This window comes from Taurulus bubalis (genome assembly GCF_910589615.1).
Source record: "Taurulus bubalis genome assembly, chromosome: 20".
Classification (NCBI taxonomy): Eukaryota; Metazoa; Chordata; class Actinopteri; order Perciformes; family Cottidae; genus Taurulus; species Taurulus bubalis.
This window is the reverse complement of record NC_136608.1, coordinates 11,624,440-11,649,359: the sequence shown is the minus strand read 5'-3', so window position 1 is coordinate 11,649,359 and position 24,920 is coordinate 11,624,440. Positions and strand designations below refer to the sequence as shown.

At 42.5% G+C, this 24,920-nt stretch overlaps 3 protein-coding genes across 3 annotated transcripts; 1 reads left to right on the top strand and 2 right to left on the bottom strand.

Annotated features, from left to right (window-relative positions):
* Positions 1-1,130: 1,130 nt before the first annotated feature.
* Positions 1,131-10,276, bottom strand: cracr2ab (calcium release activated channel regulator 2Ab; the record flags this gene model as incomplete). Its single annotated transcript, XM_079235906.1, has 17 exons — positions 1,131-1,246; positions 1,461-1,537; positions 1,631-1,732; positions 2,007-2,121; positions 2,756-2,837; positions 3,331-3,469; positions 3,598-4,273; positions 4,532-4,614; positions 4,734-4,782; positions 4,921-4,992; positions 5,582-5,769; positions 6,106-6,201; positions 6,450-6,540; positions 7,896-8,042; positions 8,207-8,396; positions 8,835-8,946; positions 10,124-10,276. The coding sequence occupies 17 exons, from the start codon at positions 10,274-10,276 to the stop codon at positions 1,159-1,161; spliced, it is 2,460 nt and encodes an 819-aa protein (XP_079092032.1). The 3' UTR covers positions 1,131-1,158.
* A 1,327-nt stretch (positions 10,277-11,603) lies between these two features.
* ccdc59 (coiled-coil domain containing 59) lies at positions 11,604-14,015 on the bottom strand. The gene is made up of 4 exons (XM_079235993.1): positions 13,817-14,015; positions 12,708-13,137; positions 12,366-12,474; positions 11,604-12,210 (listed from the first exon to the last, which is right to left on the bottom strand). The coding sequence occupies exons 1-4, from the start codon at positions 13,962-13,964 to the stop codon at positions 12,043-12,045; spliced, it is 855 nt and encodes a 284-aa protein (XP_079092119.1). The 5' UTR covers positions 13,965-14,015; the 3' UTR covers positions 11,604-12,042.
* Positions 14,016-14,505: 490 nt separating this feature from the next.
* Positions 14,506-24,030, top strand: mettl25 (methyltransferase like 25; the record flags this gene model as incomplete). Its single annotated transcript, XM_079235818.1, has 12 exons — positions 14,506-14,722; positions 15,497-15,685; positions 15,810-15,916; positions 16,034-16,618; positions 16,949-17,096; positions 18,983-19,077; positions 19,211-19,240; positions 19,751-19,824; positions 20,488-20,581; positions 21,087-21,161; positions 21,601-21,672; positions 23,903-24,030. The coding sequence occupies 12 exons, from the start codon at positions 14,506-14,508 to the stop codon at positions 24,008-24,010; spliced, it is 1,794 nt and encodes a 597-aa protein (XP_079091944.1). The 3' UTR covers positions 24,011-24,030.
* Positions 24,031-24,920: the final 890 nt, after the last annotated feature.

The following is a 24,920-nucleotide window of genomic DNA, read 5'->3' as shown; positions in this document are numbered from 1 at the left end:
GGCGCAGGCTCTCCAACTCCAACGGGCATTCCAGTTGGCCAGCGAGGGCGGCCAGACGCATCTGATTGGATGCCGTCATGCCGGCACCCAAGTGATGTCATCAGAATAGGCAAGTATCTATCAGCAATAGTGCCATCACCTGTACCAACTTGATCGACTCTGGCACATCGTTGAATGTAACATCCTAAATGAACTTGATTTTTTTTTTCTGTCACTAATTTGTGGAGATTATATTAATTGTGTAAAGGATCTTAATAGTGTTAGTGCAGCTAATTGAAAAGCATTGATCTGCGTGATGTCGAGAAGGTCACAGCACAGTCATCATCTGTTTTTCCTTTAGTCATTTGTTAAAATGTATTATGCACTGTGTAATTGTTTTGAGGGTGCAGTAATTAATTGTGTTATTTATTATTTGCAATTTCTTTGCTTCATTGATTTCAGAAAGGTGTGAAATGTAATTTTGTTTGTATTTCTTTAATTGAGGATAAGTCAGAACAAAACGTACTTTGGTGCCAGAATAAAACAGAGCAATGCCTCAGAACAGCAACACACACAGATGCAATATGTCTTGTACCACTTGGTTTTGATCGGACAAAGAATATGAAAGAAAAAAAAAGATGAACAAAGATGATGAATAAAATGTCAAAGAATCTGATTTTTCTCTCATGATTTTCATTTAAACAGCTACATTAATTAATTCCAATTAATGTAGTTCAGTTTAAGCATAAATATATAGTATAACTACATAAACAAGACAAAAACAAAGAAATTAAGACTTGTAAGCTAGCATTCATTCATGGAAAAACTACAGTTTATTTATGATTTCTCCCTACGGTGAAGGTTATCGAAAGAAATTCTAATACAGCATATTTTTCCTGTTTTAAATCTCATGATTTGGCAACACAGCGTTATGTACAGCACCTTATGTTTTACTTTCGATGAGCTCTTTCTGAGCCTCACCGTTCAAACTTGACAGAAGGTTTCATGTTCAAACGGGCCGCACAGCGCTTCGTGTGGACTTCCACTTGTTGAGCATTTGTGGGCCAAAATGAAGACTTCTTGTTAAAAGACACATTCTATGATAAAGTCCAAGAATGGATTCACGTCTTATAACGCTGCAAAAAAGGGATCTAGAATTGAGTAAACCGAGTTCACGCTTCACTTGCAGCAGGCTTTCTTCTTTACGGGCTGAGCACTCAGAATGACTGTTGTGTCTCTCACCCTGTCCTCCTGCTCCATTAGCACTCTGAGTGAAGACAGAAACACAGAGAGCACACTGCATGAGCCACCGACGCCATACACACACATCAGCTTCCTCACAAAGGGTTGCAACTCCAAAAGGGCCGTCTACTCTTCACTCATTGTATCGTACATCTGATGACTGGTGTGCAGTGAGTCTGTGGTGAGTATGGTTTGTTCCTTGACAGCTATTCTTATTAGATTCACAGCCTTGATGTTACCTGGCCAGGTGTGTGAGGGACTCTGTCACATTCCTGGCAGTGTAGGCACTGACCTCAAAGAACATCACCTTGTTTTCCTACACAGGGTTCGAAACAGAATTAAAATTGTGAGTGTGCACGGAAAATGAAACGATCCACGAGCTTTGAAAAAAATAAGAAATAAAACTCACATAAGCCAGTTGCTCAGCTTCTTTGAATGACACCTCCCTCTCTCCATCTATGTCCATTTTGTTGCCCAAAAGGAGGATGGGGATCCCTTCTCCTGCTGCTTCCTGAAAACAATTAGTCCAGTGATTGTCATAATATACATTTGTCCATGTCACAGTAGGAAAACAACAGAAATGAATAACTGAGTATAATAAATATGGTCAACTACTACAAGTGACAAACCAAAGGAATGGTGCAACATTTTGGGAAGACTACAAATGGAAATACCAAAAAGCATCAATCAAATGTAATCAGTATTTCATAAATAAACCGCCATAATCCTCCAACACATGAGGAAAGCAAGAGTTGCAGAGGACGTCGTCGGGTCAAAGGTCAGACCTGGACATTGCTGAGCCAGGGCTGCACGGCCCTGAAGCTTTCCTCCACAGTGACGTCGTACATCACCACCACACCGTCGGCCTTGCGAAAGAACTGCTTGGTTATGCTGCGGTACCTGTGTCAATGATAGAGATTAACTACACGACACTCTACACACCTGCTGGTGCTACACAATTAGAGAACACGATACTACTACTGTATCACTGTATTGTCTTTAAAGGGTAAGAAAAAAAGATTTCCTTCAGTTAATTCATTTATTAAATATACGTCATAATAGGATGGGAAAATCCACTTTAATAGTGTTTGTATTTAAACGTATCATACTTTTAAATACTATACTAATTCTACACTAGTAAGTGTTGGCTTGTAATATATTTAGGGTCAAATGCACACTTGTAGTAGTAATGCTTATTGGCATACTTATTTTAAGCTTAGTACACTAAAGCTCTACAAGAGGAATAACAGAATGATGTGCTTAATATGTATTTATTGATATTTAAGTACACTGAAAGTACATACTTAATGTTTACCTGGGATTGCAAAAACAATTACTGCAATAATACGTCCCAAAAAACTGTCATGACATTATATTATTCATAATCTGTTTTGGGGTGTGTAGCAATTGGTAATTTATAAATAATGTAAATACTACGTCTATTAATTGTATGTTGATTTTGATATTATTTTCTCAGTAAACTTGCAAATCCAAGTTATGTTTCAAATTAAAATATATTCACAAGCAAACCCACCTCTCTTGACCTGCCGTGTCCCAAAGCTGCATGGCCACCTGCATATGGTCCAGGGTTAGCGTCTTCACACTGTAGTCGATACCTGAACAACACACAACAAAGATCAATATCATTTAACCAGGATACATTCAGAATTTCTTGGCAGAAGATTTTTATTTGTTTGTTTTATGATCAAATATGTGGACACACTTCTCATATTTAATTTAAATTAGACTATATTCATTGTTTTTTTTTTGGACAGAGCAACAAAGTCAAAAGCGGCCACTAGGGGGTCCCACAAGGCGTGATACCGACTGTGCCTCATTCCAGAGGAGAGGGGCCGGGCAGGGGGGGGGGGACAAAGTGTAGATAACAAGGCTCGAATGAGGATTGAGAAAGATGAAAGCGAGGAGAAAAATTCATCAGAAGTGACATAATCTGCAGTACAATGTGTGCCAGGGCTCCGAGAGGAGCAGTGTGACTTCACAAGCCCTCTCATGTGATGCTAAGTCACGCTCCGATCTTCTGTGTTAGCATCCACAAACACAGCCCCTGACACATGCAACACAATGGCATTACGGTGGTTCTCTTCTCACCCACAGTAGCAGTAGTGGAAGGATGGAAACGGCCCTCACAGAAGGAGCGCAGCAGGGATGTCTTGCCTACATTCGAGTTTCCAACCAGGACCACTTTGAACAGACGGTCTGGGGCAAACAGTGCTCCTTCTTTCGTCTTCTGAAGCAGATGAAACACGGGCGAAGGCAGGGAGACAGGAAAAAGAAACTCATGTTAATCTTATTTATGTCATAAGACATTTTCTTTAGGATCAACACATATTTGGAGCTCCAAAGCTGTGGACGTACTGGCTGGGTCTCCTTCCCGGCAGGCTGTCCTCGAGGAGACATTGGCGTCTTTTCCGCGTGTGTTAAGCGGGATTTCCTTGCTGGAGGAGCCGACACAGGGACGTGACTAGAGGGTGGGGTGGCGGACAGGTCTACTGCCATGACAACACTCGTTTCAAAGTCACTCTGAGCTTCCTCTTCGTCGTATGCCTCGTCTTCCTCCTCACTGAGCTGGTGCAGTAAAAGTTGAGGCCCTCCATGGAGCAGGTGGGGCAGGTGGTCCTCCTCAATGGAGATGACCCGGCGGAGGGGCCATCCATCTGGAGGAGCGTCCAGGACCTCCTCTTTCAGCCCCGTCTTCTTCTTAATTTCCACTTTCTTCGCTCTGTCTCTGTCTTTCGCCGTCGTCCTCTTAGCGGCGGCCATCTTTCCGGGTGTCTTTTTGGCCTTCGGCCTCACATCGTGCGCTTTGGGTGGATCGGGTTTGGCGTAACCGTTGGCTAAGCCAGAGTTTTTCTTTGCAGCAGGGCGTTGTTGGCATGCGGGGGCACTAACGGTGGTGGTGGTGGAGAAGGAGGGGGCGGCTATGGTGGTGTCATCCTCACTACAGGAAGAGGAAGCAACAAACACGATATGAAGGTGCTCTATGGGCAAGGCCTCCAGAGACTGGTAGGACCCGTCCACCAACAGTGGGGCTCTTTAGGAAACAGGAGAAACAGAGGGTATACTGGGTCAATTCACTTGACTGAGGCCAAAGCACTCAAGTGTTTTTGATTTTAGTCTCATCTAAACAAAAAAGTTTATTCAGTGGATTATAGAATCATATATCCTCTGTTTTTCCTCTTTCATTACATGATTTTCATATCAAATTGAGGTGGACATTTTTCTTTGTCACACATGAAACACTCTGACAGATGATTTGTGTGAAGGCGTATTTGGAAGATGAATGAATCACCTTTTTGCTGGCTGGCTGTTGTCATCAAATATATTGGCGAGACCCGTTCTCTGCTTCTGCTTCTTCCTGAGTGAGGTCCGGGGCTTATTTAAACAAAGGGAGAGCATGTTTGTGTCACAGAGGTATTTGTTATCAATCAGGCGATGCCATGATATATGCTGCAGCAGTGCAATCACATAAAATATAACGTAAATATACTCACCACACCGCAGCATATGTCTCGTTCGTCTTTTAAATGCTTGTTCATCTCTCTGGGAAGATTGGAAAGACAAATTAATGAGAAAGAGTTCCTTTAACTTTGCAACCAGATGTCTGAGGTTTGCCAATTATAACTTAACCAGAGGCCAAAAAGATTACCCAGATTAGATATGAGGTATGTGATGTCATACCTGAGGAGGTCAAGCTGCTTCATGAGACTTTGCTTCTCTCTCTGCAGTCCCTCAGTTACTCTGTACATTTCCCTGAAACGAGACAACCTCAATATTCAGTGGAAGGACGTGTGTGTGTGTGTGTGTGTGTGTGTGTGTGTGTGTGTGTGTGTGTGTGTGTGTGTGTGTGTAGTCTTATAACAGGGTTCATACATGTTTTGACCAATGGTTTTTCATGACTTTTAACCAAATTTCCGTGACCAAACATTTCGTGAAATCTCGGTAAATACATGAAAAAGTGAGAAAATGTAGTATTTAAACTAACAATGAGAATTCCAAAGCATACAGTAAACCTTAAATGACACAAATGAATGAGAGACAATAGTTTGATTAAAATAATACACATTTATATAGATGCCGGTATGTATGCCTGCTTATATTTTGAGCGTCTTTCTTTTAAAATCATATTAATTATTTCAAACTCAGCATAAATGAACGTCATGAATGCATGAATATAACACATGTCCATGACTTTTCCAAAACCTTTGGGATTTTCCAGGCCTGGAAATAACCATTTTAAAATTCCATGACTTTTCCAGGTTTTCCATGACCGTAAGAACCCTGTTATAACCGTAACGTAAGGAAACGCTGCTCAGTGGTTGTTAATACAAACAATACCCACATCTCTTTCTCCTGCTGCAGACGGGCGGCCTGCTCCTGCAGCATGCTCAGCTGTTCCTGGGCCAGCCCCAGGTCCTGGCTGGTGCTCTCCAGCGCGCGGGACAGCTCGTCGTTTGTCATCTTCAGCTTGACATTCTCAACGTGGCTCTCCTGCCTCTCGCTGTTCAGCTCGTGGCACTGGTTTTCTAACTGGAGGGAGGGGGAGATATTCACAGCAAGGAAATGCATTAATGCTGGCTGAGTGTACGTGGAGCATGTCTGCAGTGGAAAGGGCACTGCTGTTTAAACTCCTCCCTACAACACTGTAGAGGGAAAGATGAATACCATCTACATGCTTCAAATGTTTGACTTTTACTTTCCGCCTAAGTGCAATAATAATATCTACCCTTGGTTGTCTTCCAGGCGTTGAAGCAAGCCATTCTCGATTAAATATACGGGCAATGATTCAAAAGGAATGTTTGATATCTACATGTTATGTGAAGGGAAGTTGTTGATTCATTAGAAGTGTTGAACATATTCACGCACCCGTTTCTGCTTCTGGAACAGATGCTCCAGCTCTTTTTCCTTTGAGAACAGTTGGTGCTCCAGGTCGTGGCTGCGCATCTGCACACGCTCAGCGTCCTGCACGGCCACAAGAAGATAAGGTCAAATGGTTAAGGAGCAGGCACATGATTAAGGTTATGATTATTAATTATGCACAGTAAAAGGTCAAACATCCAGGTGAAAGAACAATAAACAAAAATGACATGTTTGACTGGAGGGGAACGTTATACATTTAGCCAAAACAACATTTTGTAAACAAAAGACATTATTTTGTTGTTGTCATTTGTTTGCTTTGGTAGGGTTTATGTGTGTTTGAGCTCTTGCACCTTTACTACCAGCCTGTCTTTCTCGTTTTTGATCTGCGCCTCCATCTCTTCGTATAAATAACGGATCTCATTGTCGTGCGTTGCAGACTTCCTGCAGAGAGGGACAGCAGAGACATTGCCATTAGGGTCATTGGTGGGCTGAAGACATGCAGTATGACATGATATAATATCACGGAACAGAGCAGCATTGTCGTCTCGGTTGAGCTTAAAGCCGTGTCTGTAATTGCATGTAAATACTTGAGCACACACAGCAACTGAGCTTCCTTTTCAAAAGAATACTGAGTGGTATTTACATTCCCTCTGACAATTGTTAAGACCCAAACAGCCAATTAGTAAAGTCTAGAGGAATAACTAGCGGTTACAAAGTACCATGCAGTGCCATGGGAGAGCTGCCTCTGCATGTTTTACAAACAGTTTACTGGAACAAACAATTTGAACAACTTAAGGAAAAGTATTCAAAATATTTCTTATACCTTAAATATCTTGGGCTGAGGGTGAGCTAATGCCACAAACTTAAACAAACAAAATCCATATGCATTTACATACATACACAAACACAAATTCACTACTGCAAACACATAAACCTCTTTAGAGGCAGACATACACACTTACCGACACTGAAAATGATATAATTATTATAATAATAATAATAATTTTATTGTTGGAATTAGTACTTTTTGCCCGTATTCATTTATATTTATTTACTAATATATCCCAAAAATGTTAATTTAAATTCCTACTTCCGACAGTCCTTTTGTTATTTATATTAATATTATTATCTCTGGCAGGAGAATTATGCGATCGCTCACGTTTGTGAGTGAGTGAGTGTGCACCTCTATGTCTCTTTCTGCTGCAGCAAACTGCATGCTATTTTGGGTGGCCAGTTATGGCTGCGTGCTCCAAAAAGAGTCCAAAAAGTCAATTCTCTGTCCAGAGACACCTGCAATTTGACGTAATCTACAAACATGTTGCTCCACATAGTCATCCAATTAAATAGATTGAACAAGATATATTCTGCTTCTCATTGCTTTTCGTGTCCCTTCAGGCAGAGTGTTGATGGATTTCCGCGGTGGTCTGACTTCAGAGCGTGCCTCCAGATTAGTGGTCATTTGACACGGATAAAGATGTTGTTCTATAGAGAATTACAGGTAAATCCATGCAAACACTCCCAGGATGGGGTAGTCGTATAAACACACACTCACTGTTATGCAACGGATTATTTCGGTGACATTTGCTTTACATGGTACATGAAGTACGATACTTAAACACTGTGGGAACCAATTGAGAAATGTGGCCTTTTAAACCCGGGATCTACTCTCACGTTCACTCTTTACATATCCACTCTTTCACACTTAGAGAGGAAACGAAACAAGTGGAGTAAAACGCTACATTTTAAGGGAATAAAGTCATCTTTTAGTAATGAGTGCAACTGTCCTGTAGTACTACCTCTCTAGGGCGCTCTCCATCTCCTTCTTCTCCATGTGGGCGTCTTTGATCTGGTGGGTGACCCTGGCCAGGAACTCCTCGAAATTGGACAAGAGGTGAGGCTCATCCCGCCTGAGCTGAGCCCAAAGACTGCGCACTTCGCCTGGGCTGGAAAGAGGGAGGAGGATGAGGAGACACAGAGCGGGAGATTAGTCAAATTAAAGCACATCCCGGGGATTTAAAGTATGGATTATGGCACACAGCGTGTTTTCATGTGTAAAACACACAAAAACATACACATACACAAAATGATTCGCAGTGATTACACTCACTCCTCAAACACATTACCGGCCCCCAGGCTTTCCAGCAGCATGCAGAAGTGCCCCTCCTCCTCGTCTTCAACTCCTGACAGCTTGGCTTCCCATTGGCTCTGATAAAGGGCTTCCTTGGCCCTAAAGACAGGGCCGGGGGTCTGATTCTGGTCATCGACCACAGAGATCCTCCGGCCATGCAGGAACTGACCTGAGATACACAAACAAATGCTTGATTCAATACACTCATTTTTGTTTTTTGCTGCTGCACTTGCAGCCTTACTTGGTCTGGTATGACAAGTAGCTTATGGTGGCTAATGTTTGCAAACTTTAGATAGAAGTTGTGTAACTGGCATTACTGAGTGAGGTCATGGACTTTATGACTCTGCTCGTGTAACTGTTACGCTACATTTTAGCACATGTTATTATCCTGTCATCTTTACTTTTACAGCTAGACAAATTACAGTCCAGCTGAAGCATTTATAGACTTCAAACACAAAACAATTGGGTGCAACATCCATATTGTTTTCCACGCAGACAAATATCTGAGTTACTTTTTTGACGGCCTACTCTGCACAATATTTCATTGTCGTTTAAACTGGAGATTTCAGTGAGCTGTATGAAAGGCCTGTGATGGCAGGAGACCTACTGAATCCGGAGGAGAATGCTTCCAGCGTGAGGTAACCCGTGTGTTCTGTATCCAGGGAATCAAACACATCCTCCAGCTCCTCCGCAGACAGAGGCAGCTGCCTGTGGAGCCTCTGCCAAGAAAACATAAACACACAAGGCGTTTAAAGGGTTGTCGATTAACAGGAATCATCAGCATTTAGAAAACATGACTTGACGATGGACGTGGTTAGTGAGGACCGAGTGTCTTTTAAGACACTACAGCTATCCAAATCAATAAACGTCACCTACAAATTCAGAGCCTTGAATTTGCCACATCGAGCTCTGTGTATAGCTCCAGCACAACTATCCCAGAATAAACAGACACAAAGTGGCTCTTTTATGTGCCACTGCACCGAGATTTTCTTGGAAACCCTGGTAACAGCAACAAAAGGCATGATGCTCACAAGGGCCCGGTCCTAATTAACTGACACTGCAGCGTGGACATTGTTAGCACTATGAAGAGGCCTGCGTATTGTTCCTGCCAGTAAAACGATGTGTGTGCCTGTGTATGTGAGTGAGTGAGGTGAACCTATACTCAGAAACATTTCCATCAATGGTGCTACTGTGCCACTTTACCGGCAGCTGAGTGCGTGAAGTGCTTCTATAAAAATGGGCATATATCATGAAAAAGATTATTTCAGGATCCAGCAAAAAAAACGTGATTCCCACTTCCCATTACATTACATACACATACATTATGCCACAGGGATGTGCGTGGCCTCTTGACCTATTGTTCTTCTGAGTGGAGGCTTCATGCATTTGCAGAGCATCAATACATTTTAAAAGAGAGAATGTGAGTCCTCGAACAATGTGTGCGGCTAGGAAGAAAAATAACCTCTTTAAAGAAAATATTTGCGCTTTAAAGGAAACATAAAATCATGCAAAGCTGAAACAATGAATTAATGAATACATTTGTTGACAGAAAACTCAACTATAACAGTTTTTTTCTTTCCTTTTTTGTAGAAATGCCAAACATGTGTTCGATTCAGCCTCTAAAATGTGCATGAATTCATTGTATTCCCATTAAAACAAAATGTGTAAATCCTTTTTCACAATTTTCTGACCATTTAAAAAGACCAAACAAAAATGTATTAATCAAAAAAGTATTCAGCAGCCTCCTCTTGAAGAAATTAACACTACATTGCAGCTCTAAAAACAAATGACATCCATATCTCTGCGGATAAACTGGACAGCTTAGATCTCTCCTAGTATGCAGACTCAACTGGAGTCTCCCCATCCAACAAAGCACACACATCCTGCTGCTCTGACCCTCATGTCGGTGCGGGAAATGGAGCCTTTGCCCTCGACATCGCAGGTCTGGAAGAACTCCTTGGTCTTGTCCAGCAGAGCGATTCTCCCCCAGTCCGAGTGCCTCCTCCCTGGGGTCAGTCCGAGGCCGTTCACCCTGCCTTCCTCCTCCATGTCGGGGACTCTTTCAGGGGCAACGCGGTGTGCAAGTGGCATGAATTTTAGTTTATTCGGATGTGGAAATCAGACATGAGGCCTCCTTATTGGCCCTGTATCCAGTGCTCTGGGGCTCTTACAGTCGCCATGACGACAAAGACAGGAAGTCGCATCAGGTGACGAGATCACTGATAACTTTGTGGCTTATGAATATGCTTAAAATGGATGCAGGGCCCTGTGAGACAGAGAGAAAGAGTATTTAAAAAAGCAGTCAAACTTAACACGTCTTACTAAAAGGTGAAGCAAGTGATCAGAACAATAATGCAACAGTATACTTACAATACAATACTTTACTTTTCTAATAAGCCAGGAACAAGCAACTCACAAAGGCATGTAAACACAGTGTAAAGGATTATCTTAATACCCCGCCATACAGAACACATGACGCCGTAATGCCTGCAAGGAGGCCGAGTCACAGCAGAATGCAGAGCCGACGTCTCCAACAGTGGTTTCTTGTTTTGTGTCACAACTTAACCTCAAACGCAGTTTTGAAGTACCGTCTGGCTTCTATTCTTAAGAGCTGTACCGCAGTTTGCAGAAAAGTAGATATGACATTTTCCAAGTAGAGATTTGTCGATTAACTTGTGGTGGGAAAGTTTGTTTTATTTGTGAGCGAGACGTTAGGTTTAAGCGTCGCACCAAAGAAAAAGGTCATGTTTAAAAACTGTAAATTAGACAAATACATTACACTCCTTAGTATTAGTATAAAGTGTTACTTTTTTAACACAAATACATTCCCTTTATCAACAGGCCTCAAGTGTGTTACCCTCTGCAGAATAACATTACTATCAAAAACTGCTATACTCTTTTAAATATAAAGTATTAAGGACACAAAAAGCTTCGGGCCCTTCTTTAAATAATCACCAAACATGTGGCAAATTATTTCCACTCCCAACCTTCAGACGTTAACCAGATCCACAGCCTAAACATACGCTGTAGTCACAAATGGCATCTTTAAACAAACCAGAAACGGAAAGAAAAGTCTTACCTTTTACAAATGATCAGCACAAGAAAATGAAGCCTTTTTCTCCTTCGTATCAACAGAGCAGTGAGCGCGCTCTGTGTTTAGGAAGTCTTGCCTCAGATGAATGTTAGAGAAGTCATTCTGCAACCATGTGATGTCATGAGGAAGCGGCTGGAGGCTTTTCAGCCTGCGTCCACACTCGGCCCCCTCACCGAGGGAGACGGCTGCACGGTGAGCAAGCTTTAAGCGGACTACATGTTCATGTGGCCTGATGACAGCAGACTTAAGAACAGACCAGCACATTAAAAGTCAGTGTGATATTTACAGCGGATTTATTAAGTAAAATGGCTCCTTGCAGTTTGGTATTATTAAAGTTGAATCAGAATATTACAAGTTGTAACGGTGTTTTTCAAGCATTTTCAAATGTTTAAGAGTAATAAGCAACAACTGGGACGTGTTGACCATTTGAAATGAACAGCGCTTTCCAGGAAGCTAAAACATGTATTGATTAATAAAAGTCTAACATGAGCATCTTTTCACATCTCCTCATGTCTACACCGCCATCTTGTGGTCACAGTTTAAAATGGCCATTGAATTTGTTTTTCAGGAGCAAAATACTGAAAAAGAACAGCATTTAATGTTTATGAAAAACACAATCCTGATTGTCCTCAGGCTCTCATTTGCAAAAGAGTGATTACATATCAGAGTCAAATAAAAGTAAAGGTCCAATAATGATCCAGTAGCAGCTCTGACTTGGGAGTCATTTCCCAGTTCCTTGGGTGATCTTTTGAAGTAAATACTCCATTTGGAGGTTCAGATTGGGCTGTCCTTTCTTGGTCTTTCTGCTCAGCATCTGAAACGTCTCCATCTTTTTATCTTTGTACTTCTTAATGGCTTCTTTTTTCTGCTGGCTGTTTTTCAGGTACTCCTGGGATTACACAGAGCATGCATGCATAAGAATAAGAAACTTGTAAAACTGCAATTTATTTGAAGTCACAAAACAAACAAAAATCAGTGACGTATTTTGTGCAATTGTTTCATCTGTAAAAGTTAACAAATAAACAATAAAGATAAATATTTCACCTCTTTCTTATTTTTCCGTTTTTCTGTGATTGCTTCAAAATCCTCTTTTGTCTTCTGGTAGGACGTCTTCTTCAGCATTTTCTTCTTCATGCGGTTGCTCATTGGAAGACTGGAAGAGAAGATAATTCAGGATTTATTACACTGTGTTTCCCCAATCTGCTTGAAATGTAACAGTAGACGAAGTAAACAAATAATGAAACAAGCAATTTGTACGCTTCCAATTAAACTGGCTGTGTTCACTTCATCACAGGTTTATGTGGTGATTTAACTTCTCTGTGTCTTTCTGCAGACACTTAATATGACCATTATGTTTTAGAGATTAGAGTCAAGACATTTTCTCACATGTCTTTCTCGGCGTCTGCTGTCGTTTCAGGATTCCCAGTGCCAGAATCTGTCTGCTCAGGTGCTCCAACGGTAACTTCTGGATCTGGCTCAGCAGCAGCAGTGGCAGCAGCAGGAGTGGCTGCAGTGGCAGCTGCAGTGGCAGCAGCAGTGGCAGCAGCAGTGGCAGCAGCGGTGACGGAAGCATTTTCACCCATCTCTTCTTCCTTCTCCTCCTGCCCTTTCATTCTCAGTATACTCCTGTTCAATCTATGGGTCCAGGCTTCAGTCTTCAGTTTCTCGGCCTCGGCCTTGTAAAGATGCCGGAGGTGTTCAGGGTACTCGTCCTTGTACAGAGCTTTGGACTCTGGGAGTTTCCTCCTCTCCTTCCGCAGCAGCTTGTTGTACTCATGTTTGACCCTTTCCTTCCTCTTTAAAGCAAACCCCTGACCTGAGGACAGAAGACAAAAGGCATGCCACGGGATATTAAGTTGACAATATATGTATTGAAAGACTGGCATATTTGGCAAATTAAGAATGTAGCTATGATCAAAATGTGTCATGTAGAAATACCAGTTTAAATCCAGAGATTTCTCAGTATTATAATTATTTTTATTATTTGTTTAAATGTATATGACTTTATAATAAGTCACCTCAGATCATCCATAAATTAATCAACATCAACATCAATAGCCCTTCCACCACTGTACATACATCTATTTCACTGTGTGTGTGTGTATATATATATATATATATATATATATATATATATATATATATATATATATATATATATATATACACACACACATTGCATTTTCGCACTTTCTTTGTTTAATTTTCTTAAATCGAATACGCTCTGCTGTTCTGTTTTGTTGTATATATATAGAGTATTTATTATACCTAATATTTTTGTGTCTTCTTTGTAACTTGCTTACTGCTGCCACAAGCAATTGTCCCCTTAGGGATGAATAAAGTATAGACCTATCTATATAACTTTAAATGTGGATATGCTGTTTCCCATTGTTGAATGTTGTTCTCTTTAAATGCAGCTGACTCATCCACTAACTCCCATCATGTATCAATCTGTTCCTCACTTCTCACGTTGGTTATGTTGAGCTAAAACTTACCTTCCTTCACGCTGCCCTCGTATACTTTTTGCTCGGGCACCCATTTCCTCTTCTGCCTGGCACCCTGGGTGTTGTTTGTGGACTTCTTCCAGTCGCCACCTTTCGCAGTAAACTTCCTATTCTTCATTTGTGGACCTGTCGGTGCCATTTTTGCTAAATCTTGCCACGAAAAGCCAAATGTTTACCACGGTCATGCGGGTTTGCGTCCCATTTCCTTACAGACGCGGCGTGATGACGCAATCAAGCCAGGCGCGACAGATCGATTGCAGAGCCTCCAATTTGGATACAAGGTATTTACATTTTTGAGGCAAATCAGTGAACACGAGGACATTTCTAAATCCTTTCGGCATGCCATAGGGGACACCTATACATATCAACAAGTCTCCTGATTACTGTACGACTTAATCACCACATAATGTGTTTAATTTCATCAATGTTGTCAATAGTGTACCAGATAACTATATTAGTTATATTTATCATTATAATAAGCCACTAAGCTGGTCTTGAAGTGCAGTATTTTTGCAAACATCAAATGCCTATCCTTCAGTTTATGCTCTCGTATATTTTGTTTAAACAAATACATAATATATTGTAAAACAGTCTTTTCGACTGCTTATGCCTAGACGTGGATCAGCAGTGGCTGACTTCTTCCATGCTTCACTCGGGCCTCCTTTAGAGAGCTTTTTAACATGCTCTCCTCTTCATACAGCCTCGCAGAAATTCAACGCCGGATAGATGAAGTGCAGCGGTTCCTGTCCGTCACCCTGAGCATCGCCAATGCGCACACTGTGGAGTTTTACACCCACGACGCGTGGAGCCGCTTCGTGGCAGTGCCACCTCAGGAGGTCCTGTCACACGTGTGCTCACGTGGTGACCAGCAGAGGGAGCCAGAGCACAAAGCAAACGGTAAATACCATAGAAATACATATTTACCAAACACATTTAATGTATATGGTAAACACGAATGAAAGTTTGTAGAATTGCACTTTCTAAGAATGCATCCAGCATGAAGGTTAAAGCAGCTTTTGGGTTGCCAAGCTGTGAAAAGGCCTGTGTGGTTTGCAACAAGAATCTGGAGCAAATGTTAATGGGTTATCAACACATATTACTGTAGTATTAACCAAATAGAAAGTGTAAACACTTGCCAAAGTTGTATTTTTTTTTTAAAACCTGTTAAAATAAAATAATAAATAAAGAAAGTGTTACCCAAAATACAAACATAAATGTGTGATACTGGCCATGCTGCTGAGTATTTCAGCTGCCTTGTTTTTGAGGAATTGAAGCAAACAGATTTAACAGGAACTATTTCTTCAATAAAAAGTAGTTTGTTCCCAGAAAATTGTGGCGTATCAATCTTGCTATAATATTTTTAGAACGCTCTTTTTTCATTTTTTACAATGCTTAAAGAGCCACAAACAAAATTGCATTCCCCTCTTTTTTTATTGGGGTTAGGGTTAGAACCGTATATCTGAATGGCTTGGATACCACTTTTTTATTGGGTGAACGCACCCTTTAAATGATTCCATTTCAAGCACTAAAAACTGATACATTTAATTGCTGGCGTGTAGTTTTAGAGCTAAATTCACCAAGTTGCACCAAAAAAAAAAAAAAAAGCTACCAACTTGAAAATCCAAAGACTGTTTTGTGAAACTTTACTGTTAATGTTGTGTCTGTTTCCAGAATCAGAGCAAACCAGAACTACGTTTGGGTTTTGCAATGATACAAACCGACTGGTTGATCCCCGTGAACTGGTGCAGGCGGCCAAGGCCCACTCTCTCCCTGGCCTCGGAGTCTGCATGAGCAGGGATGAGCTACTGCAGGCGCTCAGAGGGAACCGGTCAGAGTCTGGTGCTCCAGTATCAGCTTTAGGTAGGAAGGAGTGGACCGTTCGAGGATGGGAAACCCATCAAGGGATGTCCACTTATCATTTTGTCTTTGTTTTTTGGGAAAGGTACATTGCTTGCAAATATGACTTTTGTTCTGTCTAACCCAGATGCTGAGCTGGTGACAGACGAGTTTATGAACTCTAAGAAATCTCACGAGGTCAAGTCCATGTCTGAGGTGGTGGCCCGTCTGGCCCAGCGCTGTGGAGTCAAACAGGTTGAGTGACATCTTAAAACTTGCAGTGAAAACCTTAAAATGGGATTTGATATAACTTTAAAAAAGAAGGATGTTTTATCTTCGCAACCTGATTTGGTTGCTTTCTCCCCCGTCCAGGTGATAGATGTAGGCTCAGGGAAGGGCTACCTGAGCTCCTTTCTGTCCCTGCAATACAGCCTCCGGGTCTACGGCATCGACTCCTCCAGCACCAACACCCACGGAGCCCAGGAGAGGAACCGGAAGCTGAAGAAGTTCTCCAGGGCGTACCAGAAACACAACAAGGCCGCGAGGGCACCGGGACAGGCCACACTTTGGCCTCAGGAGGAGTTAGTAGACGTAAAGCCTGGACTCGATGGAGACGACGGCGATGTCGCGTATGTCGATGGGGTCGGAATTGTGTCGCGGGACGAGCAGGAAGAGGTGTTAATCGGCTTATCGGATGTCAACCCTGCAGAGGAAAGGCATTCAGAGTCAAACCCAGAAACAGAGGAGCTCTTCCTTAGCGTCCTATCCGTTGATGCGCTACAGCCTACGTCCCCCAGAGTTTCCTCCACTCAACTGACTGCAGAGGAGAGGGAGAGGAGGAAGAGGGAGAACCTGGAGAGGAAAGCTCAGAACGGAACCGCCAGCGTCATGTTTTCACCCCTCACGTCTTACGTCACGGCTGAAACGGAGCTCCGAGAGCTCATCAACGAGCTGGAGGTGAGCAAATCCACAGGAAAAAAATAAAATAAAAAAAGAGTAAATGTTGGAAATAGATCTACTGTGTGTTTGGGCAGCAGAGGTGGTGCAGATAGGAGGCCAACCGCACACTATAGTAGCAGAGCACAATTCCCACAGCAGCTTCTGAAGTTACGAGCCTGCCACAGCAGCTGGAGGTCGCATTACTGGAGCACATGTGAGATGTTTTTCGCGGTGCCAAATCTGCAAGCGCGTCACCATCAATACATTTCAACATCGATCTCCTCTCTCTCTCTCTCCTCTTCTTCTGGTCTCTCCTCCCTTTCTGCGCGCTTTCTCCAAAAATTCCAGGATGCGGTCATGGTCGGCCTGCACACGTGTGGCGACTTGGCTCCCAGCACCCTGAGGATGTTTGTGGCGAAACCGGAGCTGGCCGCAGTCTGCAGCGTGGGCTGCTGCTATCACCTGCTGTCTGAGGAGTTTGACCCTGCCGGACAGGGTAACCAAACACACACACAAACACACACACACACACACACACACTGGAAGTGGACACACAGAGATACAGATCACAGCCAGGGACAGATAAGTGTGTTTGTGTCTGCCTCCCTGTGTGTTGGAAAGCTGTGACAGTCGCACTCCTCCCATTTGTGTGGAACATAGGGTTTCCGTTGTACACAGAGCAGACGGGCTTTCTCTCTTTCTTCTCCACTGGCAACACATCCCAGACTCCCACCTCAGACACCTGCAGCGTTCACTTCATCACTCTGATCCAATCTGAAGTGAAATATTAGCATCCCACGCGAAGCCACATAAACACTTATGAGCATATTTGACAGTAAACAAGTCAAATGTTCCGCGAAGAGTCTGGAGCCTCCGCCAAGTTGACCTTCTGGAGATTGAGTTGAGCTCAGAAACTCGTTGTTTGAACCATCAGACTGGATTTAGGGATTTAGGAGAGCTGCTGAAAATTCGATTTTTCTTCTTTTTTTATTAACCTTTGCTACTGATCCACCTCTAGCGTGTTGTATGCTTTTGGTTTAGAAGGACTTTGCTGTTATTTAGTTAACCTGGACTTCAACACGGAGGTGCAAGAATGCAGGATAATAGACTGATATCATCCTCTTTTCGCTCTCCTTCGCTGCTCAGTTTACGAGGTATGAAATCCTCTACATGTGTCCTCATGCTGTGACTGTAGCCTCCATAAGAATAGCCCTCGCTACAGTGGATACAGTATCGCGTCATCTCTTGTTAACGGCCTGACCTGTGACCCTCGCGTCATCGGGGCTCGTCGCAGCATCAGCCAAGAGCGAGCGGAAAATAATATCACAACGGCTCATTGAAAACACTTCTTTCCATGCTTGTTTCTCAAAAATCCGTCTTGATCTTTTAAAGAAGTGAACAAAGGCATTCAAACACACACACACACACACACACACACACACTTTCTCTCCTGTTGGCCTTGCACTGCAGTCTGGGATGCGGGCCAGCCTCTGTGTTGGCCTACTTAACCCTAAAAAAGAGCTAAAGAGTTGAAACGATTTATTATAGAAGGCCTCATTTATGTGATCATGCTCATTTGGGAATGAAGCAATCCCTTAATTGCGTCATCCACGTTTAGACCCTCTTGTGGAAGTAGGAGTCCAGTATCTGTCATGCTGTTTACTCACAACAAGATAAGTACATTCTGGCGTCCAAGCTCTGGAGCCAGCGCGTCTCCTCCACAAAAATATTGGAAAATGTACGATGGCACGACGAGGACATCGCGTGTGTGCGTGGCCACTTCAGATGCGAACTCTGTGGCCAACATGAGGCTCGCTACTATAAACACGTCTCTGTGTGTGCTGTAATCTACCCGGCGGGCGGAGGAAGGGCTTGTCCACTTCAATCGCCTCAGAGGGCCCCCCCGTGTCAGCAAGCCATGTGTCGGTGCGGAGGGGACGCTAACGCGTTAGCGTGTCCAGAGCAGTTTGCGAGAGCTCGGGCCGGCCGCAGCTGCACATGTTGTTACAGCTTCCTTTGGACCTCAGCCACTGACCTTTTTAGAGACGACATGAAAAGGATGGCAGGCTGTCAAGTAGTCACACTGTGTGTGTGTGTGTGTGTGTGTGTGTGTGTGTGTGTGTGTGTGTGTGTGTGTGTGTGTGTGTGTGTGTGTGTCACAAAAGCCATCAGAAGTCTCTTTCAGGCCAAAATATTCAGGAGCAATGAGTTTTGTCAAAAGAAGAGGATGGAATTCTCTTGTCTTTATGGATAACAATGCAAGTGTTTCCTGCTCTCTTGAAGGTTCCCTGGCAAATATTTGAAATTCGTACCCACTGATTTGCAGTTGTTTGAATGGCCCCGTGAAGTTTTCCCCCGTTATCTCCGTGTGTTTCCTCGCAGAGTGTTTGCTCGGCGTGTGTGGTTTCCCTCTGAGTCAGTTCCTCCGCGACCGGTCCTGGTTCTGCGGCAGAAACGCCCGGATGTCGGCGTGTTTGGTGAGTTTGTGCGGCCTTTTTTTTTTACTGTAGCTAAGTTGACGAAGCAATTTTTAACAGGAGGCTGTTTTACCATACGACGACAGAACCCAAGAATTGTCTTAACGCTCTAGCATTTTTTTTTTTTCTACAGGCACTCGAGAGAGTTTCTCAAGGCCAAGGGGTGAGTAAAACATGCGTACTCATTGTAATCATTATATACTGTAAATGAATCACCATCGCACACACTGGGACTTAATTGTCTTCCTCCAAACTGTGATTACCTCAAACCCATCAAAACAAATCTATAAAACATAAGCGTTCACACAATCACTCAAGGCTGCGCTATCTAAATCGTAGATCTTCAAAACAATCAGGCCGTTAATTCTGGATTTGTTTTACGTCTGTGATTGTGTATTTATTTGGGAGCTCCGGGCCAAAGCCTGAAACACGATACCGCCGCCCATTAATAAGGAATGTTTATAAATATTAATGCAATCACGGTGACATTGATTACTTGTTGAAAAAAAAAAAAAGCAGGCTGATTGCTTGCCAGTCTTGCATCCGGCTCACAAAGTGTCAGAAATATTCATCAACTTGTTTGTGCACATGCTGAGAGAAGCACACGGGGATAACAATCTCCTTCAGGGAAACACACGGTGCATCGCACTGAATCAGGTTCTCCTTCCTGCAGATCCAGATGGACTCTCTGTTCTACCGAGCCGTCCTTCACGTCATTCTGAGGGATCACTACGGCTCCTTTAAAAGGTAACATCCAGCAGTTTGCATCTGGCATCACTTTAATATGTACAGCATGTAAATATGTCCTGGGTGTTATTTCACATACAGGAACACACGTGAGCTCTTTGGTTCATTTCAGTGGAACATGAAGAAAGGCAGAATACACTGCAATTTGCTTTAGTTTGTTATGCTTTACTTTCCAAACATGAATAAGTGCTGGCGCTCAAAAGTCAGAACCTGCTGTTTTTCCCATAAAATCTGAAGCTCTGTGCTCATTTGTTGTGTTGCATTCGTAATGACTGAGAATTTTCAGGCGTTTGGGTCCAGATCCTTAGTAGATTACGACCATCGCTCTCCTCTAATTGAGTGAACTCAGCTATTGAAGTAAATTCTGCAGATTTCCTTTAACGCTTAACACACACCTTTTAAAGACAGCAAGCATTGACCGGGTCCCCTCCCGCTCTGTGACCTTCTGTTTAATGACTAACATCAGATCCAATAACCATTAGGTCTCTGTAAGCAGCACCGATTCATCACAGTTTAGTCCTGTAGAAGTGTCCAACGGTTTGATGCTGGCTGCTAACGTGTGATTTCAAACAGGAGCCACAACATGAGAGTAAAGGAGTGAATGGCGTTTGTTTCATCGGACAGAAATGAGATGTTCGGACCTGTGTTTGTGTTGCTCTGCAGTGAGAAGCGAGTTGGGAATGTCTACTCCAAGGCTAAATCCTTCGTGGACTACGTCCGCCGAGCTCTACGCAGACTGGAACTGGAGGAATCAAAGGTCAGGACCAGAATATTACAGTCGTCCAAAAAAGGCCTTCCTGAAGCGAACCGTGGAAAGCAGTCGTCATTTTGGCAGAATGAGAGGGAAAATGTTTCCTGGTTGTTGTTAATTTCGCAAATATTCCAATTCATGGTTGCCCAAAGGATCCACAGGAACATAGATTACATATTTGTATATATTGATGGCCGAAGAGCAAAACCTCCTATCTGAAAAATTCACTTTTTTGAGAATACAAAAAAAAAATGCTAATTGTTAAGGATACCCAATGCATAATACAAAATCAAATAAAAAATACACAAAGTGCAGGTAGGATGTTCCCCCCACTTGTCCTGGATCATTTTACAGATAGGAGGTTTTGCACATTGGCCATCGAATGTCAAAGTATTTTTCTTCTACTTTCAACTTCCGTCTTTCCCTCCTTTTTTATTTGCCCTATACGTTCAGTTTCACTTTCATTCATTAAAATGCAGACTCTCATGCCCGATGCTCTCTTTCTCATCAGCTTTCCGACGGTGTCATCCAGGATTACCACGACACATACAGACCACGAATGGGCGAAATGCACGCCTTTAATATGGTAGGTCCTCGATAATGATTTATATTAAACTGGTGAGCACGAGAAAAAACATTTTCATTCCTGTAAAATGAGATGCATAATGCCAATAAATTGCAAACCATTAAGTGAGATCATCGTAGGCTGCTGGGAATGCTTGTACAGAATGGGAAGAAAACCAGCCTCTGGTTGCAGCGGAGACCACTAATTGAAGCATCAACCAACATACCAATTTTCTTTCATGACACAAAGCAGTAAAATGTTTTTTGGGGGATCGCCCACCAGCTACTGGGAAGACACTAGTCATGGTGGGTTTTAGTATGAAGAGTCAGTATGAAAAGGGAGAACCTTCAAGCTATTTTGTATCAGACCGACAAAAAAAGGTCCCTGTGAAAAACACTGATATGAAATGAAGTAAACAAATACATATTTAACGTCATCTCATATCGTCATCTCTGTGCAGTTGAAGGTGACCCTGGCTCCCTGTATTGAAGGTCTGATTCTCCTTGACCGCCTCTGCTACCTGAAAGAACAGGTAAAGTCCTCTCAGTCGGGACGCGCTCCTCAGTCATTCATTGCAAAAATAACATGAATCCAGTCCGGAGGCGGGGCTCTGCTCCCACGACGGATCCCCTGTGAAAGGGCCTGGAATACATGAAGTCATACTGAATAGACTCAAAGCATAGAAAGGAGCGCCAACTAAATTTGCTTCTATGTTTTCCGCCAACTGTCGTGGTTAGTTCATGATTGTATGTAAGAAAAAGCATAAGGAGCAGGTATAAAAAAAGATTCTAAACTCACCCAGAAATACTTCAAACTGAATTTCCTGAGAACTTTCTGTCTTTTTCTTTATTATGTGTAAGAGAATGTGAATCTATTTTAGGCAAAATGTTTCATGTAGTTATAGTATCTTTTAATCTACAGTTTATTTTCTCAATTAGTAGATCCATCATTTGGTTTATGAAATGTCAGCAACTAGTAAAAAAAGACCATTATAAGCTGTCAGAGGCCATGGTGATGTCTCTCTTTTAACACCAAAGATACTCTCATCTCTATTTGTTTCAGAATCTGAAACCAGTACGTGCTTTGTAGTCTTCTTAAGACCGCCAGGTCATTAGTGGAAATAAATCAATGAATGATTTATATATTTCATAAATAATGTCTCGCTCGCTCTTTGAAACCAAATAAAAATTTAACAAACTAGTAACTAAAATACTAAAACTGCAGTAAAATTGTGCCCATTACTCTCAGTGAATTTCACCAGCAGCCATGTGACCCACTGGGTGCTCTCTCTCTCTCTCGCTCTCTCTCTCTCTCTCTCTCTCTCTTTCCCCGCTTCCAGCTGGACTCGTCTTCATAATCTGCTTGTACAGCTCGTTGATTGGGATTTAAAGTTTGCTTCCCATATGATGAACGCAAAGGGCGCAGAAATCTCAGCTGAGATCTTCGGTGATTCAGATCACCGACAATAATATAGGTGTCGGCTAAATTGAAGCCAGCCTGCAATTTGACGTTTCATGCTCCTGCAGCCAAACACAACATACACAGCTATAATCTTCAGCCGGGAGTCCTTCTGATGAGAACTGTAGAAGCCGAAAGCTTTTGAAGTTGTGATTACATGTGTGGCTGTGTGTCAGGTGGACTTCCTTAATAGGGTCCTGTAATCAAACTGTACCACGGAAAGAGCGCTGGTGAGCTGTGAGAGATCTGCCTGGAGGAGGAGCAGAGCGAGGAAGAGGAGGAGGAGGAGGAGGTGATGGATGTACGCGACTATGATCCATGTGGTGATACGGGTGCTGAAGCGTGTTCAGCCTGAAAGAAGGATATAAACACACGCTTAGCAGGTTGTTTATGTTCTGAACAAGAGTTGGGATTATTATCCAGAAGCATGCTGTAGGTTTTTTTTTGTAGGTTTCCATATAAACAAAGATGCACTTATTAAGTAATGCATACACGGTGACGCGATACCGACTGAAAGGTCAAAGGACGATAAAGTGACTCGTAAAATATACACTGGTGATCGTGTGTGTTGGCAACAAATTCAAAGAATTGTATTCCTCAAACAATCCGGGCCAATAGAGTTGTGTGTGCTGTTTTTAGTGACAGGATGCTGGTCTGTTTTATGGATTGCATATCAATATCTCAACAACTATTTGATGGATTGCCATGGCATTTCGCACAGACTTTCATTGTCCCCAGAGGATGGATCTCACTCACTCCCCGGACTTTTCCTCCGGCACCACCATGAAGTTGACATTTTTGTGCTTTAGAGTGAAATGTCTCAACAGCTATTAGACATGCGTGGTTCCCAGAGGATGATTCATAACAACGTTGGGGATGCCTTCTTTCCATATAGCGGCATCATCAAGTGTTAGCACTTGCGAGGGTTTCCTGTTCTTCCTTTTTGACCGTCTTTGTGTGGATGCAGTAAAAGTAAGGCGTTTCGAAGCAGCTGATGACTTAGTCTTGTTTCTTTTCCAAAAAAGGCTGATGACTAAAGATCGCCACCACGGAAGACAGACGTGTTTTGCACATGAACAGCGGTCCACCTGACACAATATTTGTACAGATGTTTCTTCTCTGGGGATTCAATAGAGCCATCTTTAATAGGGTGAACATCACACAGCAGAGGAGGCCAGGGGGTCACAAAGCCAAACTGGGAGGAGAATGACGTTTTTTTTTCTTTTTATACATCCATGTGTTTTTTATTCAGTTCCATTTGTGTCTCACGGTTTGGTCTGGGTGTGTTTCTTTGTGTCCGACAGGAGGATCTATCATTCACTGCACTGGTGCAACTCTTTGATCCTCTGCTGTCTCCGAGATGTTACGCTGTCGTCGGACTGAAGAGTTGGGAAGAAGGAAATTCATGTTGATTAACATACATATGCACATGATTGCAATACACTGTTTGAGAGGTCATGATTATACATGATTGTATCAGCAATCATACTTGAGTGATTGTGTTATGTTTTCTCTCCTGCTTGTTTCGATTATACGTCTGATTTCATCAAAATGTTGTAATTGATGTATGCACTTTCTGTATTACTTTCAGGAAACATCTTGTTTTGTTTTATATACTGTTTTTGATGAAAAATAAATCTCTTTTTAGCTTTTAGTCCTTGACTGTGTGCGTGCTCATGAAAACACATGCTCAAAACACCTGGAAAAACTGTCAGTGCTGTTTGATTGGATTTATTGCAGCCTTTTGTCTTTGTGTTTCGTGAGTCTTGAGAAAACACTTGTTTTTAAGAGCTGTTCAGGGAGCCAGGGGCATTGTGGGATTTAGGGAGGCTTGGAAACCCCTCTGTCCACGGGTCTGGAAACCCCATTTCTAGGCTCACAAACCAGAGGAAGTCGGGGAAATGATCGACAGGGCGAGAGGTGCCCTTGACCCCGTTTTACTTCTGTTTTGCTTTGTGCTCGGTCATTTCATAAATCACTCTCCTCTTACATGTTTGATAACAAATGCTATAGTCTTGACTACAGACATGAATTATGGTAGTAGCCGCTCCACTAAAGCTGATAGAAAGCAGACTCAAGGTAAAGAGGGAGCCTTTTGGGCACCAAAAACAAATTATTTTACAGTGGGAAGGTTATTAACTTAATTTAAATTCAGGAATACTATTTGAAATACCATGAGAGAGAATTTGCTTACAGATACTCTGACATAAAGTTCACCATTTGAGACTGTACACTTCCCTTTGTGGTTTTTTAGACTACAATGAGAGGTCATAGGTCAGTGTTACCAGAGAAACATCAACTTGAAATACATACATTGTGTTT

What these genes read in the sequence shown, in the direction of transcription:
- ccdc59 (XM_079235993.1), bottom strand. Translation starts at nt 13,964, where the DNA reads ATGGCACCGACAGGTCCACAAATGAAGAATAGGAAGTTTACTGCGAAA. An exon ending in CGAGGGCAGCGTGAAGGAAG is followed by an intron (nt 13,138 to 13,816) that starts GTAAGTTTTAGC and finishes TTCTGTCCTCAG; the next exon opens with GTCAGGGGTTTGCTTTAAAG. An exon ending in GCAGACGCCGAGAAAGACAT is followed by an intron (nt 12,475 to 12,707) that starts GTGAGAAAATGT and finishes CTTCTCTTCCAG; the next exon opens with TCTTCCAATGAGCAACCGCA.